The following is a 20,385-nucleotide window of genomic DNA, read 5'->3' as shown; positions in this document are numbered from 1 at the left end:
AAGGCAGCATCCCAAAAGACAGCTACGGAGAAATGAGGTTAAAAAAAGATGTTTGAAGTGACTGACTGGCAGCTAGTGGGTGCATTTATGTTTACATTATCAGCTATTTCTTCGTGTACAGCATCTGGTGCACGGATGGAAATATACGTGTCAAAATAAGATTCCTGACTTATCAGTGTTAGAAAACACATTTATGCAATACTGTCCTGTTGAGTACTTCCAGTGGTGGAAATACTCCAGTACATTACTTTAGTTACTAGTTATTTTGCACATTTAGTTTAATGATACAAACATATATTCAACAAATAAATTATGATGTAACATTAAAATAAGGGGAAACTGATGACACTGTAAGACAAACCACAGAAAACAGTTAAACGAAGAGCTTGAACATTAAAGTGATTAACACATTATTGCATCAATAATTAAAATCCAATAATATAATATAGTATTATTTTACATTGTTCATTGTACTGGTTATTTTACACATTTGAGTCTCTGCCCACCTGAGCATGTGTGTTGGCCCCGTCCTGTTGCAGCAGCTGAATATTAGCTTGCAGTTTGGTGATGCAGATGTCTTTCTCAGTGACCTCCCACATGTTGTCTTTCTGGATCTGCTGCAGACAGGAGAGCTCGCTTTGCAGGTGCACCAGCCTCTCACTACTTTCCAGCACCTGTGCTGCTGTCTGGGTCATGATGGAAATTATATGTTAAAGAGTCTTTCATAGGAAGAAAGTTGTTCTCAGTGACTAAGCGACTAACTCGCTTTATGGTGTGTTTCACAAATGTTGTTGATTACGTCTTCACAAGTGTCAAGCAATAATCTCAAGCTATCTAACAAGACATGAGTAGAATTTCATTTACATTTCTATATTAATTGTTAATATTCGATTTTAAAACAGAACCCTTTTAAACATGGGAGGTTGTCAACTGGTATGAATATGATTTATTAAAATGTTTATATTTAAGTATCTTCAAGTAAAACAGCTGTTTATGTTAAGTTATTTATGGTGATGTAAGATGGCGCAGAGGAGACACAGAGAAATGCAAAACACAACCCACTATAAAAGAATGAAGAAGAATGGCCTGGGTTATATAAGGAAATGCTGCTACCATGTCAGTAATTCACATATCATTACAGATGAAAACCTTCTACACTGACAAATGCAAAGGAAATGAATGAATGCATCCACTGTTTTCATTGTTAACAATATACTTCTGTCTTAACTGGGCCTCATAAACATTAAATTCTGCAAACTTCTTCAGTTCATAGAGAAACTTGCTTATCACCAACACAGATGAAATTCTGTGGCAATCATCTTTATCGAGTCTGCGAGTGTGTATGGGAGTCTGTGCCAGCAGAACCTGCATCTGCATTGCAGCCGTACCAGTTAAATAGAAACACAAGCAGAATGAGAAAAAAAATACATCAACATTTGTTGAGAATGTGATTAGCAGAACAAGCCCCAGTTGCTCTACTTGTTTCTCCAAGGCTCTGTAATCACACAAACCACTAATTAGCAGCAGTGCAAATGAGTCAACTCACAAGCAGCATAAACAAACAGTAAGCAGCCAACACACACATAAAACAACCAACAAGCCCCGGTTTACCACAAGCACAAATCTATGTGTGTGTCTGTGTGTGCGCATGTGAGCGAATTTCCGCAAGTCTGTGTGTATTTATGCACGTCTTAACCGTAAGCCACAGAAGACAGTAAAACAGCAGTGGGTATAATTTAGTGACACCCTGTAAGGAGGTGTGGGAAGGCCGTAAAAAACTCTCCCTTTTAATCCCGGCCGGCGACGCCATGTTTGTTACCCAGGGCTCTGAGATATGTTGGTAATTCATCACACACGCCTAGGCTTCCTGTTAAACCTGGCTGCACCTGGAGCGCTTTTAGCACAGCTGCCAAGTCAATATCGTTAAAAAAAAAAAAAAAGACTTCTCCACCTCTCAGACAGGCTTCTAAACAATAACAAGCATGCTGCAAAAAAATCCCCTTAACAAGTCATTTAATTGTGTAGGCAGTCTTAGAGGTGTGGTTAAAAAAATTCTGCTAAAAGTTTCTTTGTTTGCATTGCAGACCTGTGACAACACCTCGAAATTATGGAAGTCAGTAAAGTATATGTAAACGCAGGTAATATACTGCATTAAATTAAACTGAATCACAAAGTTAAATTAGCCAAGAAGCAGATGTGTTCACAAAAGGTTTAAAGAGTGGACAGAACATACTGATGACATGCTGTGATCCTGTAGTTTATCCTAAAAATAAATCTGTAAATAAATCTGGACAAGTCAATTTGATTACCTTTTGTTTTTGCTGGAAATTCTCTCTGAGCTCCCTCTCCAGATCAGAGATGACCATGTCCTTGGTTTGCAACTGGCTTTTCAGGTCTTGTAATTCAGACACACCAGCACTATGGCAGAAAAGGAGAATTACAGGAAAACCTACCCAAACAGCTTTTTGTTGTTTCATACGCTGTCATGTGATGCGACATAAGTGGTACAATTTCCAATATGTGTTTTGAATATGTTACAAATTGTCAGACATAAAAGCCTTATCATATGCTCCAAATCAGTGATTGTATAAGGACAAATTACGCATTATATGGCCTTGCGAATAATTATTTTGCAGTCTTTACACTGCATCAAAAATGACATAAATGTCATATATGAGAGTAAAAATAAATAAATAAATAATCCACTATGTGAAACACAAAACACACTGTGCGTATACAATTTAATATATGATTCATAAAAACAAATCTAATTCAAAAGCAGTAAAGAGATGCTGAGGGTGGTGAAATTTGTGCGAGGTGACAGCAACTGGATCTGATATCCACGTCTGTGTGTGTGTGTGTGTGCTTCCCAGTGGTGACAATATTTTAACTCCCAGACACTTTCTGAGTCACCAGTGACAGCTGTCACACACCCAAGATGGAAGGAGGAAAAAAAAAAAAACAGATCACACGGTCCTGTGCAGTACTCTTCACAAACACACAGTCACGTACAAACACACACACGCACAATTTCATATTTACCAGCAGCCTCATGAGATGAGTTATTCTGATGAAACTTTGCGCAGATTAAAAATGTTAAACTCACATTTGATCAAGCGTGTCTACACGTTCGCACCAAGCAGCGAAGGAAAGGCAAGATTTGACAAAAGTGACATGTGAGTGGATAGAGAGCACTGAGAGTTAAATCTTTCACTTCAGGAAAAAAACAAGTTTTCAGTGAAATGGAGTAAAAGCCACAGAGGAGAGTGTTAAAAAAACTGACTTTACATTATAGTCTGTTTCTGTCTCTAAGAGAATGGGAAAGTGTGCATGCTGCTGTGCTACTAATTCACTTTCTATTCTGCTCTAACTACAGTGTTCCTTTGTTATGAATTATCACTTTGCTGAGCATTTCACTAAGAAAATGTTTAAAAAAGAATGTACCAACACAGTGTGTACTTCTAAGCATGAATAGAAATGTGTAGACAAAGACAATCGTTCCCTAAAGATATGCGTAAATTTCAATCCTCAACTTTTTACAAAGGACAAAACCTTCTTCAGCTACATAACGTAATTTTTCTTTTTTCTATTTTTTAAGATGGAAGGAAAAAAGCTTGGTCTATTTATTAGCATTTTCAAAACTTATTTCCCTGTCAGTTTGGGGAAAAAAATACTTAAATCACCCCGAATTTAGGAGAGATTCTTTGGAGACGAATGGTCTGAAATGGGAACAAGTTGAAAATCGAAAGAGGGTTTTGAATGAAAAGCAAATGCAGCCAATTTCATCCCAATTTTCACCTGCACAGTGGGGTGGTGGCTTTAGAGTGCTGTGTGCATGTCAGTGTACATGTATATGTGGACTACACAAAACACTCGTGAGCTCAGATAAGGAACATCGTTTTGGCTTGACCCAGTATTCTTTTAAAAAACACACACACCATACACACCAAGGTAATATTCAGTCAAAGGAGAGTCAAAAATAGAAAAAGAAAATAAGCATCGTTTGTCTTACTTAATGGTACATAAGGTTCTATTTTCTGCATCATTAATGTGTGAAAATGAATTAATTCAAAAGGTAGATTTTTTTTTTGCTTCTTTTGAGAAAATAGATACAAACACATTTAGACCTGCATCAAGTCAAAATGCAAATATATTCACATCTTTCAAGGTGTGTGCATATTAGCTCATGATTACGCATGTAACAAATGAGGCTTTATGATTTACTGTATTGTTACATACAATACAGCAGTTGTGCTAAACAAATGGCACAATGTCAAACCAACATATGAACAGGGAATTCCTGTTTAGAGCCTTAAGTGTTGTTATGATTACTGTGTGGACAGAGAGAGCAGGGCAACTGAATATGACTGAGGAGTGTGTGTGTGTGTGTGCGTGTGTGTGTGTGTGTGTGTGTGTGTGATATTAAAACAGGCTCTCGATATCTCAAGCTGTCACTCAGGCCTATTAGGCAAGGCTAACAAAATTAGTCATGAATATGCAGTAATAACATGCAAATTGCCACCCCTTCCCCCAGCATTGTGTGCATGTGTGTGAGCGTGTGCGTGTGCGTGTGCATATGTGTTTGCCCTCAGGGCTTTAGACATTGGCTCTGAAACCCAATTCGTTCTACATCAGCACAACGGCAACAAGACACAATTCATAAGACAAATATAAACATGCATGTAGCCTGGCATACATGCAACAAGCACGCGTACACGCCCGCACACGCACACGCACACACACACACACACACACGACACAGGTCCCTGACGCTGCCCTGTTCATACACCAGGGGTAATATACTGTAGGCTGATGAAAGAGTTTTAGGGTTTTCAGTGCCACATTTGATGCTTAAAACACTCATATACACACACTCACACTTGTGCATGTGCGTAGACAAACACACACAGATTGTCTGTTGCTTCCATCCATGTCCCCAGGGTGATGTTTGACACAGCCTGGGTGCTGCCACAGCAATTAACCTCCCTGTTAATGAGAAGAGGCCTGTCAAGCAGCCAGATGGCACCGCCTGGCATGCTGCCATGCGTGCACGCATATATGCACACACACACACACACACACACATAGCAAATTCACAGATACACACTCTCACACACAGAATTGCACATTTATGCACATGCACACACAATCCTGTCTCCCCCTGCTGTACACCTAACTGTTGCTGGTTGTCAGCGCCCCTCACCCTCCCTTCGGCAGCCCCTCCCTCTTCACTTCTCTCCTGCATTGTGGCTCTCCATCCTTACCCCCTCCCCTCCCCTCCCTCCCTCCCTCCATCTCTGGCAGCTGCTTATCCATGTTGCAGCACTGCAGATGTCACAACTCACCAGCTGGGGAAACAGCAGGGGAGGAGAAGAGAGGAAAAGGTTTGAGAGGAGGAGGAGGAGGAGTTTGTTGCATCTCCATATTCGACAGAGAGGAAACCAAATGGATAAAGATTAAAAGATTCACGTGATTGATTGATTCAGTCATTTGATTACCGGTAGCTGCTTTAGGATTTGCAACTTTTTATTACAGGGTGTATGTAAGAAATTGTCTCCACAGTCAGTGATATCATTAAGAGTTTTATGTCTCTCTATTTATGACAGTGTGTAGATATGTGTGCTGCAAATGCCCTGCTATGTGTGTGTGTGTGTGTGTGTTAATGAGCGTGGCACTTGGCTGGGACACGGCCAGCTGTGTATGCCTGTCTGCATGTCCACAGAGCAGCCCACCAGGCCAGCGTATTGATCAGTTAGCTTGGCCTAATAGGAGAAGAGGAGCCTGACCTGGGAAAGTCAATATGGAGAAAAAGAGACATATCCTCTCCTGTCCTGAGAGACATGTGGGAGATGGAGGGAGGGAGAAAAAGAAGTGGGGGAGAGACAGAAGGTAATGTGCATCTACTACTGTACTTGCAAAGAAGAAATTGGTAAAGGAAGACTCGGGAGACTGTCAGGAAAACAGCTGGACGATGGAAAAACAAGCAAAGCCATGAGGAAAATAATAAGGTAACAATAATGAACCCCTAGTCTCCTAAGCTTAAATATCTTATTACTTTTGTTAACAAAGAAAAGTTTGGAGTTTTGAATTAGAACAGTTACACCCAGGGATACTGCCGAAGTGTGAAATAAGTTAAGTTCCTACCTTTCCCAAATGAGAAGCAGGATAGTCTGTCAAAGCTTCTTTTTTTTTACCTAACTAACTTTCTGCTGTTGGCAAAGGAAAACAGCTCTCAAGTTAACTCAAGTGTAAAAAACTCTGCAGGAGATTATACGAAAAGAAAATAATTAAAAAATTGGAGGGAGATGGAAAATAAAAAACTGACACCCACTCACACATCAATACGTCGATGGATCAATGCATGTGTGTGTGTGAGTGTTTCTGTTCTGTACACCATTTCAGGAGAAATATATAAATAAATTTGTAGATAAACAAAAAACCAGAGGAAATGGAAAAGTAGATAAAAGACTTAGGTTTCACCATGAACACGCACACAGTCACACACACACACACACACACACACACACACCTGGCTGAGTGATGCTACCCTGGAGGGTGGCTTCAATCTGATGTGTTTAATGTTGACGCTGGTGGCAAGAAACACACACACTCACCCGCTGTTTCAACCTGCCTGTCATTTCATTTCATGAGACCTGATTTACTCATTTCATTTATTTCATTTTTTTTTATTATTATATGTGCAGCCATTTAAAACGCTCAAGGTGTGATGCAAATCCCAGCGTCTCTGACAGCAAGTGCGCTGACTGAGGATCCATCACTCCCTTCAGTGCCTTTCGCAGGAATGGCAAAGAAACCCCGTACAGCCACACACTCAAGTGTGCCACATTGTGCCAGACCAGCGGTTCCTGCTTGGCTGGTTGCTTTAATTGGCTGCACTGCACACTGTCAAACTACTGACTGGTTACTTGAGACCATATTGGGATGTGTTGTTACTGACAGCTTCTGAAAAAACAAGAACTGGCCGCAAAATTAACCCTATTGTTTGGAAATCAGTTGATGTATTTAATGTATGCACATAACTAGGATGTAGTATTTGACAGGAATCTATTACTTTACATGTTTTCAGTGCAAAGCATCAACACATAAGTTAACGTGGGGACTAGAGACAGACCAATTATTAGCCTGGCTGATTATCAGATTTGATATTCAGTCAGTTTGATTTTGCTGTTATCAAAAGTTTTCAATGACAAAAACAAGGTACGCCTGATCTTTCTCCAGTATATCACACTACGCACTGCTGCACAGCTACTTAAGGCACTTCCTGTTCTGCCAAAGCTAAACATACTGAAAAGCATCACCAGGTAACTTCAGCAAGAGATCACAGAGATTACTGAAAAGATTACCGACTACTGAAAGTCACTTGTAAATCAAAGCTTCCCCTGGTCTGGTGAGTTCAAGTGCCAAGTTAGATACGCAAAAATCTGGAACGAGTACATATGTATGAGCATGGAGATTTAGATTTCAGAAAATGTTTCTTTCATTAGTTTTGTCAAAATGTGTGAAATAAAAATGAAAGAAAGAGAGAGAACAAGTCTTTGGGGGGCTTCCAGCATTGCATGGTGGGAAATATCATATAGGGATTTGCATATTACCAAGAGGACAGTGGTGGTGCAGGGACTCCCAAAGGAGATCAACCTCCTGAAGGAGAGACAAAGTCCCCAAGGCCAACACTGGTACCTCTTTACATTGGGGGACCTGGGTATGTGTGTGAGTATGTGTGTGTGGTCAATTCATGAAGTTATTATAAAGCAGTTATAAGTTATTTGAGTAAACTTCTCCTGAGGAAAAGAAATTCCCTTGTCAATAAAGAGAGAAGCTGAGAATTTCACATGATGACATACCTATGTGGGATGTGAGCTGCAGGTCCAGCGGGTTCATCAAGTAACAAAGTCTTCACATCAGTCTCAGGCACCTGGGAAAGATGCAAGATGATTACTAATTTGTTATTGACATGAGAAGATTGTGTACTACCAAGTAGTTTAAGCTATGTTAGATAATAATATGGTCTTTAAAGGGAAAAAAAACAATGCTGTATGCTGTTCGGAGACAGAACTAACAGTGACATATTCAAAGGGAGTTACATTTTCACCCTAATGCAACTTTGACTTCTTTTTATTAATTACACACAGCTCAATAAAGGAAAATCATTTTGTAGAAAGTGATTTTCTCAAGTAATATAAACTGTGATGAAGTTTGACAGTCCACAGGAGCAGAGGTGTTAAGTGAATCCCTGACTGATTGCTTGAAATTTGCATCTTGATGACCACAGCGACATGAAGAGTACCGTCACGGGGGGAAAAAGGGACAAGAAATTCCATAAAAAAAATGCAACTGTCTGAATAATTGAAGAAAGAAAAACAATGTCTCTGCTTTGTGCTTTGCTCATTTTGCTCAAACAGGGCCAACTACACAAAATCTAATCAAAAAGCTGACAAAATCAAATACAGAAGAAAGAACTGAAGATGAAGTTTGAAATATGATTATTCTAATGACTTAATCATTTGGCTTTCCTCTTTGGGGAATAAAAAAATAATTCATCTGAATCTGTAGTAACACAGGAAGGTCATGAAGATGACGAATGCACACACTAACGCACACAGTCTTCTGCTCGTTGCCAGAAACGGCAACTCCTTGAACTCAAATAACCACTTATCCTGACTGCCAGTCTTCATCTCTGTCTTTTTTCTGACTGAAGACAGGTGGGAAATTTGGGGGGTCAGCACTGTTATTGTGAGGTCTATTCATAATGTAACTGTACAAAAAGAGAACTTAAAGGAAAGTACACGTGAACCCGTAACGGCCAAGTTTCCTCACAAGACAACAGACAAGGATTATTTAAAATAGAATAAACACAGACACAAAGGAAAAAGAGAGGTGGATAAGAAGTTGAAAGGAGAGGGAGAGACATGAAAGTGCAGGAAAGGATAAAGAGACAGAAAGAGTGAGTGAGAGAGACTGGGAGCTTCTGAAGAAGTGGGAAAAGCGGCAGTACTGGTGAAATATCGGCCACTCTATCGCTGTGGTGACAGGGGTCACTCTGGGAAAAGGAAATCAATGCTGACAGCAGTGACTCACAGGTCAACACATAGTCCCGTGTGTGAGCGTATGTGTGGCTGTGTGTGTGTGCTTAAAGTATGAGCTTGTGTGTGTGTTTTAATTATGCATGGACTATGTGTGTAATTGTGTGTTTCTGTGAATGCAGGATGGAGGGAAGTGAAATAATAACCAAAATATACACACAGAAGCAAATGCAGATGGAAAGATAAGATTTGATTCATTGTGTGTGCAGTTAATATTTGATGAATGATGCAGGCAGACTGGCTACCCTTTTGTCTGCCGAGCTGCTTTTTAGGACACCACTTTAAAATACAGGAAACAGCAAATGGCAGACATGTTAAGTCCCTCTGCCTCATCCTTGACTCCACTGTACACTCTTTGCTAGGAACACAAAGAAAATAAGTTGCTTTGGATTTGAACACTTGAACAATGACAGAAATTTTTTTTGTGGCGTGTTAGAGCACAGAAAATAAAATGTATTAAAGCTACAGGCTTTAGCATGTTTTTTTTCCATAATGTATGGTATGTTTAGTAAAATCAACAACATACATGAAGACACACGATTTTGTACCTTCATTCACTAAACATTCATATTCCAATGCAGCTGCAATGCAACAATGAGAAGACCTAGCACTCATAGAGGTCAGTAGCTAATATAGGTAGGCTGTGTGTGGTTGGGAGTGTCAATATGTGTGTGTCTGAGTATGCATGCCTTATATACCCTTGGGTTAGCAGGAGTTACGACCTGCTTACATTATTAAGGTGAGTAGTAGGCTGCGTTATGTATGCCTAAACAGCCAGCCCATTCATTACAGATGCAATCCCCTAAGTACATGAATAAGCACACAGCCTACTCTCTCTCTCTCTTTCTCTCTCTCTTTCTGACTGTGAACTGTAAAGGAGACAAAATATTGGTGTGATGCAGAGCGCTTCAGATAAATCAGAAACAGGAGCAAATTAATAATAAGCAATGAAACAACATTAGCTGATTAAGTATGTATGGCAGAGTGGCGGGTGTAATTTACAGGCAGCGAGGCTGGGTGTCCGGAATAAGGTCTCATTACAGATCATAGTGTGTGTGTGCGTGTGTGTGTGTGTGTGTGTGTGTGTGTGTGTGTGTGCGTGTGTGTGTGTATGTCCATCCCGTTAATAATCCGTCACCAGTGGTTATGAAAAGGCCCGCAATCTATGATAATGAGCCCTGTGAAGGTTATGACCATGGTAAACTCATTTGTTAGAGGAAGGGGCTAACGTGTATTATGTGTCTGTGTGTGTGTCTATGTGTAATGCATCTACACCATTAAAGAGTGGTGAAGAAATACACTATTAAAGTAATGGTTAAAGTCAGCAGAGTAGCATGATTGAGACAGAGAAAGAAGGGAGGGAAACAGAGGGCGCATTACATGGATGTTGCATCACTTAGTTTTCTCGCTCAGTTTCAAGACAAACAGAACAAGCATATGCAGTGCATTCTTAGAGAAGGTATTCAGTCCATAACAAGCAGTACTGATGCTTCCAAAGTGATCACATCTCAGTCTCCAGTACAGAAGGCAAGGAGGTGGAAAACAGTCGAACAAAAGCTGTCACAGTGGGTCTGTTCGCTGACACAAGAGGAAAGACAGTCGTAGTGGCAGATGTACTGTAACAGCAGCAATGGCAGAAGAGGTACTTGTAGTCATAGTGAGACTTGTGATTTATAAGTAGAAGTGGTAGCAGTACTTTTACTGTAAGAAAGAAAGAAACAAAAGAAAAAACATACAGCAACAGTCATTCACAGAATCATTTTCTCCTCTCTGCTATCACTGTCCCTCTTTCTCCTTCCTTTCCTTTCTGTTCTGTTGTTTAGTTTCCAGCCTCCAACCTCCTCACATTCTCTGGTCTTCATCCACTTGCCCCTCGCTCACGCCTCCTCTCTTCCCTGTCCTTTCTTTCTTCCCCATCTCACTTTTGCTTTTCTTGTTTCTTTTATATCTGAAAATAGCCATCCCTTTACGCAATCATTTCATCCCGCTCCATTCCTTTTGTCTGGAGCTAGGTCAACTGAAAGCAACAGAGGAGAAAAAAAAAACAAAACCAAGAGCGTGTGTGCATGAGTCACCAGATCACAACAGAAAGCAAAGAATGGAGGGAAAAAATGGATAATGCAGCTCACGGTGATGGTGACTGGAAGGAACACACTAGAGTCTTGTTCTACTATGTCAGGGCTTACACGTATAGAGTGAGAGTGTACGAAAAATGTGAGCTTTATTTTTGTCTAGTGTGACTGTGATGCAAGCATAAGGTGTTGACATCCTACAGGAAAAACACACACATCTGCTACCTTACACGTAGAGCTTTTGTATGTGCCATACTGTACGGGATCAAATGCACTCACTGAACCTATAGTATATACCCAAGTTAATTCCATTTTTTCATTCTACATTCTGACAGCTTTCATTTGACATCTTCTGAATATACGCTGGTCCTATCTGTGCATTCTGCAGAGCAGGAGTCATATTTACAACAGTGATGCAAGTCTCGATTGTAAAAGGACCAAAGTGGTGACAAAGTCATCATGTTTCAAATTACACTGGCAGCAGCTTTAAAATATAAAATGTCCTTCCACACCAATTCATTGCAGAATGATTGGGGGAAGGCATACTGTATAAACCAAACTTATAACCTCGTGAGCAGATACCAAACCCAGCAGGGCAGAAGTCTGCCAGGTTTATAGTTTATGCAAAACATTTGCACTATAAACATTTTTATGAACCTGCCCTCTCTCTGTCCATTGGAAGAAGAAGCATTTTTACACTCAGCAAATGGTGTGATACGGTGTTTTTATGTTGCTCCACAGCTATCAGGTTCAGTCTGCAAAATATTGCTAAAAATGCTAAAATATTAGCATGGACTGTAGCAAAGCTGCAATTAGCTATAATTGTATAATTTTTCATATCTGGTTCTATTTTTGCAATTGATTGTTCAGTTTATTCCTTGTCAGAAAACACTAACCAGCAGGGCAACCTGCAGTCTATAGCTGATATTTACTTCACAATGGTAAAACAGAGAAAATCCTCACCTTTGAGAACTTGGAACCAGCATATTTATATTACATAAGCGACTATCCATAGTTTTTTAGTTGGAGGGGCAAAAATTAAAGGCACCTACTGTGTTTGGTATGGATGTGATTTTCAGTAACAATCAGGCAAGGAGCTGATTAGTTGACTTTCGGAAAATGTATTTTATAAAAAGTTCTCTCCATTGAACTTTTGTGTTAAATAAATAAACACAACATAAATAAAAGAATCACCGTAAAAGTTAAGGAGCCACAGTCATCCCGATGTATCAGATGGACTTGTTACAGTTCCATCCTGTGGTTGATATATTAACAAAGGTTTACAAGGGCAGAGCACTACATATGTAAGTTTGGCCTTATGGCTGACCTTACAATGCACTTAGTATCCTGTACAGGGAGTAATGCTGCAACCACTCCTACAAGCCATTTATTCCAGCTAACGACCGTCAAGCACTCATAAATCAGCATTAGGAACCTCTTTCGCCCTCTCCCTCTCTCTCGTTTAGTGTCCCTCTCTTTGGCTCCCCCCTTTCCTCTGATCTTTTCTGTCTTTTTCTCTCATGTTTTTTGTCTTCGCCCTTGTACACTCATTTTTACATTTTACCTCTTAGATTTTTACAATCTTTAAAGTTAGAATTCCCATCATCCTATTTAGAATCAGAGTCGTGTTTATTGCCAAGCAGTTTTGGAACGCAAGGGTATTTGCTGTGATGTGTCAGAGCTTGAGATGTGTGAAAATAAAAATAATAGAAATGAAAGCAACAAAAATAATAATAATAATAATAACAATAATAAAAACAGAATGTACAATATGACTTTTAAATGAGTGGAGCTAGTGGAGTTAAATAAGAGAGTTGTGCAGTATGCACAGGAGTGTGCAAAACAATGTCCAGAGAGCGTGTGAAGTTCACAGGATTCTGTCTAAAGGAAACTGCACATGCATTATTACTTCTATACTTTTTGTAACTGTTTTTGCACATTTCATACACTCTTTTTCTGTTCTTGTGAGCTGCCACGACAACTGAATTTCCCCACTGCGGGATCAATAAAGTTCATCTTATCTTATCTTATAGAGCCCAATAAAATAGCATAAACAATGCGACTCTTTAAATAAGAGAGCAGTGCAGTTTGTGCAGAAATGTGCAAAAATATTACTTCCTTTATTGTCTGTTTCTATATACCCACCTCATCCTATTTTCATCCATCTTCAGTAATTGCTTCCTCATCTTCTGTCTGTCCCTCTTTTTCCCTCTTGCTCTTTGCATTTTTCCACCCTTCCTGTTGTTTATATATCACTCCTCTTAACTCCTGCCATCCATCCTCTCTCACCCTCTCATTCTGAAAATTCCTTTCCCTGCAGATAGAGACGGCATCCCTGAAATGTCTAACCCAGTATTGGCACCTCTATTGATTTTAATTAAGCTAATTAGTTCATTATTTGAAGGATCAAACAGGGGCATCCATTACTGCACAGAGAGAGAGAACGGGGTGCGGGGGTGGTCTTAGGAGGGTGGGGGCAGTGAAGTTAATATGGTAATGAAGACGATCAATTATCACTCACAGCAAAGTCATTAACAACAACATTAGCATAGTCAACCATCGCAACCCTCTGACCTCCCCTGCTCTCTCTCTCACTTCCACTTTCCCTCCGAGCAGCTGCTACACAAGCACATGTATGTTTGTGTGTGTGAGAAAGAGAAAAAAGACAGAGGGGAGGGTGATAAAGGTCACACAGTTCAGAGACTGTTTTTAATGCAGAGCTGAATTGAATTTCCACTTTTTCTCATTGACTTGAGCAGAGGCGTCACTACTACACAAGGTCGGCCAGATTCGGAGCGACTGCTGCCAAAGCGTGAACAACAGCCAGTCTAATTCTGTTCTTTATAAGTTAAAGCAAATAAAATATACCAATAACGCATTTAAAATTAGCCTCACTGAACTACTAGGAAAATGGGTATGCATATTTGTGACATGGAAACGGATTAAAGGTTATCTTAATACATCTGTACAATACGTGTGGTTGAGGAGCTCATCAACTGTATGAACTCGAAAAGTTGAGGTCATTCTGAAAAGAGGCCTGTTTTGTTAATTCTATAAAAGTTCCTCTTTTGAAGACTTTTTCTTCCAACAGCTACGCCATAACTTTCTTCTTTTATGTACTGTTGTGTTGAACTCAATCATGGAAGCAAAATGGGTCTTAGGAGTGCTGCTATGGAGGGTGCTCCACATGACAGGAAAAATGATGTTCTCATTAGCATGGATTAAGTCATGAGACCAGTTTTCTCATTTGGTTCCTGAGCCTTCAGATTTTAATAGTCGCTGTTCTGTCGTTTATGGGGAATGTCATAAATAGTCACTTTGTGAATCACACACACACACAAAAAAAAAAAAAAAAATTGGAGACTCTCCTCACAGCTGGAGACATTCCCGGCATTCAGTTCACAAATTTGCAGTCAACACTTGTTATAACCTATTTGTTTCTTCTCCAATACAAACAAGACAAAAGAAATTAGGTCTTCTTTGTTAACCCTCTCTTTTATAAACAAGGAAACCTAACAAGCATAGCAAATGGAATACTTCCAATTTAAGCAGCAGAATAGAGAAGAGAATACCACACATCTCCAGTGCAGACACACTCTCAAAATGTGTTTACTAACACGTGGGTGTTTTGACTACAATGGGTATGGTAATAATTTGAGAATTTTTGTGGCAATGGTGAATGAGATGGCAGGATGTGTGGATCAAAAAGATGGCCAGTGATCCCAAATGATCCCTTCTGATCTACACTGATCCCCATTAGGCCTTTACAGTCCAACATACTGCACTGCAGGCCAGGGGCTAAACTCTGGGAATAAAAAAAAATGTACTCAGCAGATGACAAACACACACACACACATAAACAGACAGCACATACAATGCACACTCTCACACAAAACCAAATATGTAAAATTAGAAATACACACTAAGACGTATAAACTGATGGACAAAAGAGCCACACTGATACACTTGAACAAAGAACAAAGAACCAAGAGATGACAGATCAGAAAGAATAACACTCATGTCAACATATCGCACACACTTTGCTCCAGGGTTGTCCTCTGTTAATTTTAGTCACTGAGAGAAACGAAATTATTCGACTGATTAACAGTGACTGATTAACTGATAAGTGTGGAAAAAATGTAACATTATATAAAATCCATGAAATCTTTCTTTTGTGTACCATCCCCTTTGCCTTCTTAATGTTTAATATAATTATGGACTAAGGAAATCTGAATCCGTGATCTTTTGATCTCATCAGACAAAAGGTCAGATTATGACAAATACAGGAATTTATAGCCGGGAGCAGAAAATTCTTTCAATAGTTATTGAGAAGTCTTGGCCAGACAGTAGACAAACTGTAGCTCTGGACAAAAGAGTTTGAATTATCTTCTCACCATCTGCAGTTTGCTGTTAGTATGGCAAAAATACATTGACATGAATGTACACATTAACTCTAAGCTTAGCTATTTAGATTTTATTTAATTTTCAGAGCACTGCGTCTTGATTTGATAAGCAGACGAGGGACATTGCAAATCCTGTAATTTAATTACATTTTTTTGTATGATACCTATATTTTTTTACAATAATTAATTTAATTTAAAATGTTACTTCATAACACTTTATTCATCCCCCAACTGTCATTGAAACCCAAAACTGGCAACCATCTGGCCAATAAATGTGTCTTCAAGCAAGATACTGAACCTCTGCCAGCTCCAGAAGTTGTTCTGTAGCTGCCCTTCTGCCTTTGACCTGCCTGGAACAGCACAAGTGGAAAAGAACATTTCTACAGAGATCAGTAAAGTTCCAGTTTCATTGCATTATATGACTATTAATCCCTAAGCTGCCAAAATGACTGTCCAATGAGAGTATAACCCAAAAGGTTGAAGGAAATGACTCTGAGAAAGTTGCCCAAAAACTCCTCGGCACTCAGAATAATGCTTTTTATTGTAACCACATGACACAAAGAAGGTTCAGCGTTTTCCGTTCATTTTTTCACCATTAGCTGTAAAGCTAGTTAACTGTAGAAACTGATACTGGCAAGAGCATCACAAGGACTGCAAGTCGACATCCTGACACTAATAAAAATTCTTAAGTAAAACAGTGAGGCTGGGAAAACAAACTACAAATCTACATCTTTCAAAATCCACAACAGCCTGTGTCAATGAATACTACACTATCAGAAAGGACAAAATATTTAGCCTTTACAGCCTGTTGCTAGAGGTTATTGAACCTAACGGTTAAACAGTATTATGCTCAAAATACGTGAGGAGCAAGAGGACGCTGTATCCGTCTGCCTGTGGATGATAAATGATAAATGATAGGCTAATTGCAGAAGTCTAGAACAGAGAATACAAGCCTTGGATTTTATGATATTATAACCACAAAACAAACTCTGTTTACTGTCCATTACAGTTCAACCCTTTTGTGCATCAACAAGACCATACACTACGATTCAATCAGACGTTAGCCAAGCTCCTATTACAGAGCTCATTGCATCGTTTACATGGTGGAACGGTCCATAAGTAGCTCTAAATGCTCTTCATTTGATTGGATTTCACATTATGGACATCAGAGAAGAAACACACTGTTGTCCCCTGACTATCCTAATAGACTGTTGAGTGAGGCAGCCCATTTGTTTGTATTTGTTTACCAATCTAGACCCTGAAAACATACAAAGTAACAGACAGTGAGAGCATCGTTTAAGACGAGTGAAAATGGAGATTCAAAAGCTCAGAAGACGGGTCAATAGCACGATAACAAACTGTTATGTTCCCTCACACTGCGTCTCTTTGGCTGCCAAACAAAGCCTCTGTTGTCATAAGCAATAACAAAAGCATGCCGCTGGGTGAACTGAAGTACTCTTGACGACCAACAGACTCATTTAATCAGCTTCACAACTGTTTTCTTCATCTATTCCCTTTTAGTTGTAATTCTGAGTAACACTTTATTTGAGGGCCAGCGCATAAGACTGAATTAAGCATCATTTGGTCACTTATGTCATTTTTAATGGGAGTAAGGGTTAGAGTTAATTGACAGAATGACAGCAATCATAAATATTCATAAAGTCTCCTTCATGTTCATGTGTTACATATTTTTTTAATCAATAAGAGACAATTGGTAAAGTGCCTGAAGTTCCATTACTGATATTAACACATCTGAACACTAAGGTGAGCAGGCCATTTTCACTATTCAGTGGGCATGTATTGTGCTATAGTTGGCAAGAAATAAATGTACTGTGCAGCCCTCAGTAAAGGCATCTGAGCCCTATGGAAGAGAAAATGCATACAAGTCCAATTCCAGAAAAACTGGGATGCTGAGTAAAACATAAATAAAAATAGAACGCAATGGTCTATAAAGTGTCCCTGAGCCCCTGTAGCAAATAAAGTGACAAAGTGGTGAACCTCAGCCCATCCTTGATTGGGAACAACTGAGCCTTTTCGAGGATGTACCTTTCAAACCCACTCATGATACCATCACCTGTTACCAGTGACCCCTTTTACCTGTGGAATCTTCCAAACAGGTGATTTCTAAACAACCAACTTTTCTTGACTGGCTGTACATGTTGGTATTTTTTGCTGCTAAGGGAATTCCACTGAAGAAAATTAAATTTAAAATTGGTGAAACTTAAAATGGACAGCGTTGAATGTGGAGAAATGCAAAGCATTGTATTGTACTGACCTCTGTGCCCGGTATAGAGAGCACACAATGCTCACCCTCTGACCCTCTCCGTAATAGCAGATGAGTGCTTTGATGTATTATTGACCATAATCACTTTTCTGTGTACAAAACCCACTCAGAAGAGCAAATATTAATGGAGGTCTGTCCACAACTGAAATGCAACAATGCTTAAGGTCATCGCAACAATATCTTTTAGTCCTGGGTTGATGCAATCTTGAAAAAGAAAAAAAAAAACAAAAAGAAAAACACATGCTCACAGCTCTTCACCTCCAGTCTGTTAAGAATGAACAACACTTGGTGTTTTCCTCCAGAAAACTGTTGGGGCCGCAAACTTAAAAGGTGATAACAGAGGGCATTTCTCTGCTTGACTCTTTTTACAGTTTACATGCAGCTTATCCTCAAGAGTTCACTTTATATTTAACACCCGGTCTCAACAAAGAATTTACGCCATTACGTTTAAACCGGCTCCATGCTCATCCTAATTAATTTTCTATATTGTCATTATTGTATATAGTGATATTATTCTGTCTAAACAATGAGGAATTTTCATGGACTTAACTGTGAACATTATTCACTGTGATCTCCACTAATTGGATTCTGTACAGTCGAAGAGGCCTTGGCCTTGAGTAGTTTACACAAGCAAAGGATCTTGGAGACAACAGTGCAGCAGAATAGAGAAGAGAGGCATGAACTGTTATCCTCTCTCTATATATATATCTCGTTTTCTCTCTTCTGAATATATGTTTGATATTTGTGTCGATGATGTTCAGGAATTGACATTTTATGCTACACTTACACATTTCTGCCATTATGTGTATACTGTTTAACATGTCTCAAAAATATTCTAAAGCTCTTTGAAATCACTGAGACTACTTTCTGCATATGGTTCTGCATACTCTCATACATGCTATAATGATTACTCTAAATATGTGTAAAGAACAGAAACATCCAAGTAAACAAAATGTTTCAGCTACTTCACTAAGCCAAAAGACTCCAGAAACATTTTTAAAATCTTAATTCCTAAACACAATCAGAGGACTGTAGCTTCATTACCCAATTGGAAATCTTGTCGTCAGCTTCCTTCTGCAGATCCTCAATGGTCTGAAGCAGCACCTGGTTCTGGTCTGCAAGGTCATTCACATAAGACCGCAGGAAATTCACTTTTCTCTGCAAGAATAACAGTACAGCAGGATCAAACAGTGCTTCATTTGCTGTGTTTTAACAAGCTGACAGTAGAAACAAGCAGTATTTCTCTATAATACAAACTGTTTCAGTCTATTGAGACAATGACAAACTAAAATTCCCATTTAAAATAAGAGGGAAGCAAACATATAATTTGTGTTTCAAAAATACTAAATTCAGCAGTTTTGTTTAAGAATCGCTTATAGCTATTTTGTATCAGCTTTGGAGGCTCTGGGGGAAACATAATTACATTTTTAATGAACATATGGACACAATATTCAGAACTATCTGCTAAATTTTCACTGGCACGTTGTCATTTGTTTTCTCCACAATATCCACTCATGTGGATTGTGATGTATATTATTGTGATCACAGCGTGTCAGTATAATAAAACACATGGTTTAAGTATGAGAAGGATCAGTGATAAACAATAGTTAGTGTTTGAAACACACAGAATTATAGCATGGGAAGGGAAAAAAATGTTAGTCTATGGCATTAAAGTCAAGCACTAAACCATTCCATCCTCTCCAATTTCCTCTCTGCAGATTTTCAGTATGCTATAAGAACACCACACGCCCTCCTACACTGTGGCCTAAAGCTGTCAATCAACATGAAGCCACGACTGAGAATCTGTCATAATACGAATGCAGGGCCTAGGACTTAGTTGCAGTATGCTGTCTTCGCTAACCTATAAATGTAGTATTCTCTTCTGGCAAATTAGCATTTTGAAACCGAGAGATTACAGAAGTGATACGTGTCACGTGGCAGAATATTCTAATCTGGTGTGTTCTGTTTGTAGTATATTTGGTGATGAAATATACTACATTAACTGCTACGAGATAGCGCACTAGAGAACCAGCATCTCAGATCAAAACAAACGTGTATGTCTTTCTCTGGGGACAAAAATGTGCATATGAGCACACATTGTTCACAAAAGCAAATATAAATCAAGATTCTGTTACTACATAGCCCATTTCTTGCCTGACATGTTTTCAGGACCACATTTTAGTGAGCTGTTTAATGTTCAAATATCATACATTTAACCTTACATTACTGATGTGATTTGTTTTGACTTGCATAATTAATAATTACAGTAGTTGTGTTTTAATCACTATTAGATGCTGTGCTCTCACTATTTAACTTATTTAGCTTTAATAAATTTTGGGATTGAGTCACACTGTCTTTGAGTTGTAGTCCTGTGTTGTAATGTTTTTCTGCCATAGTGTACAGCCTACTGGACTAACAAAGTGCAATAGAGTAGACTGGATAAAAATTAAGCTGATCTGAGCAATGAGACTGGCTCGGCTAGGCCAGCCAGTCCTCAGTCGCGGGAAGGACACAAAGAAGGCAAT

General features: G+C 39.2%; 1 protein-coding gene across 7 annotated transcripts in view; it reads right to left on the bottom strand.

Moving 5' to 3' along the window:
• The window catches only part of LOC124049492 (trichohyalin-like), a 140,353-nt gene that overhangs the window by 116,746 nt on the left and 3,222 nt on the right, over nt 1-20,385 (bottom strand). For 6 of the 7 annotated variants that reach the window (XR_006841412.1, XR_006841413.1, XM_046371195.1 and 3 more), the window contains exons 2-5: nt 18,905-19,018; nt 7,863-7,933; nt 2,310-2,418; nt 507-686 (exon numbers count right to left, since the gene is read on the bottom strand). Coding sequence is in view for 5 of the 7 variants with exons in the window: in XM_046371195.1 (XP_046227151.1) it covers nt 507-686; nt 2,310-2,418; nt 7,863-7,933; nt 18,905-19,018 (474 nt within the window). In the remaining 2 variants the exon portion in view is untranslated. The remainder of the gene's footprint in view (nt 1-506; nt 687-2,309; nt 2,419-7,862; nt 7,934-18,904; nt 19,019-20,385) is intronic. The other variant, XM_046371194.1, reaches the window with a different exon arrangement.

This window comes from Scatophagus argus, chromosome 18 (assembly GCF_020382885.2).
Source record: "Scatophagus argus isolate fScaArg1 chromosome 18, fScaArg1.pri, whole genome shotgun sequence".
Classification (NCBI taxonomy): domain Eukaryota; kingdom Metazoa; phylum Chordata; class Actinopteri; family Scatophagidae; genus Scatophagus; species Scatophagus argus.
This window is presented reverse-complemented; position numbering and strand designations above follow the sequence as displayed.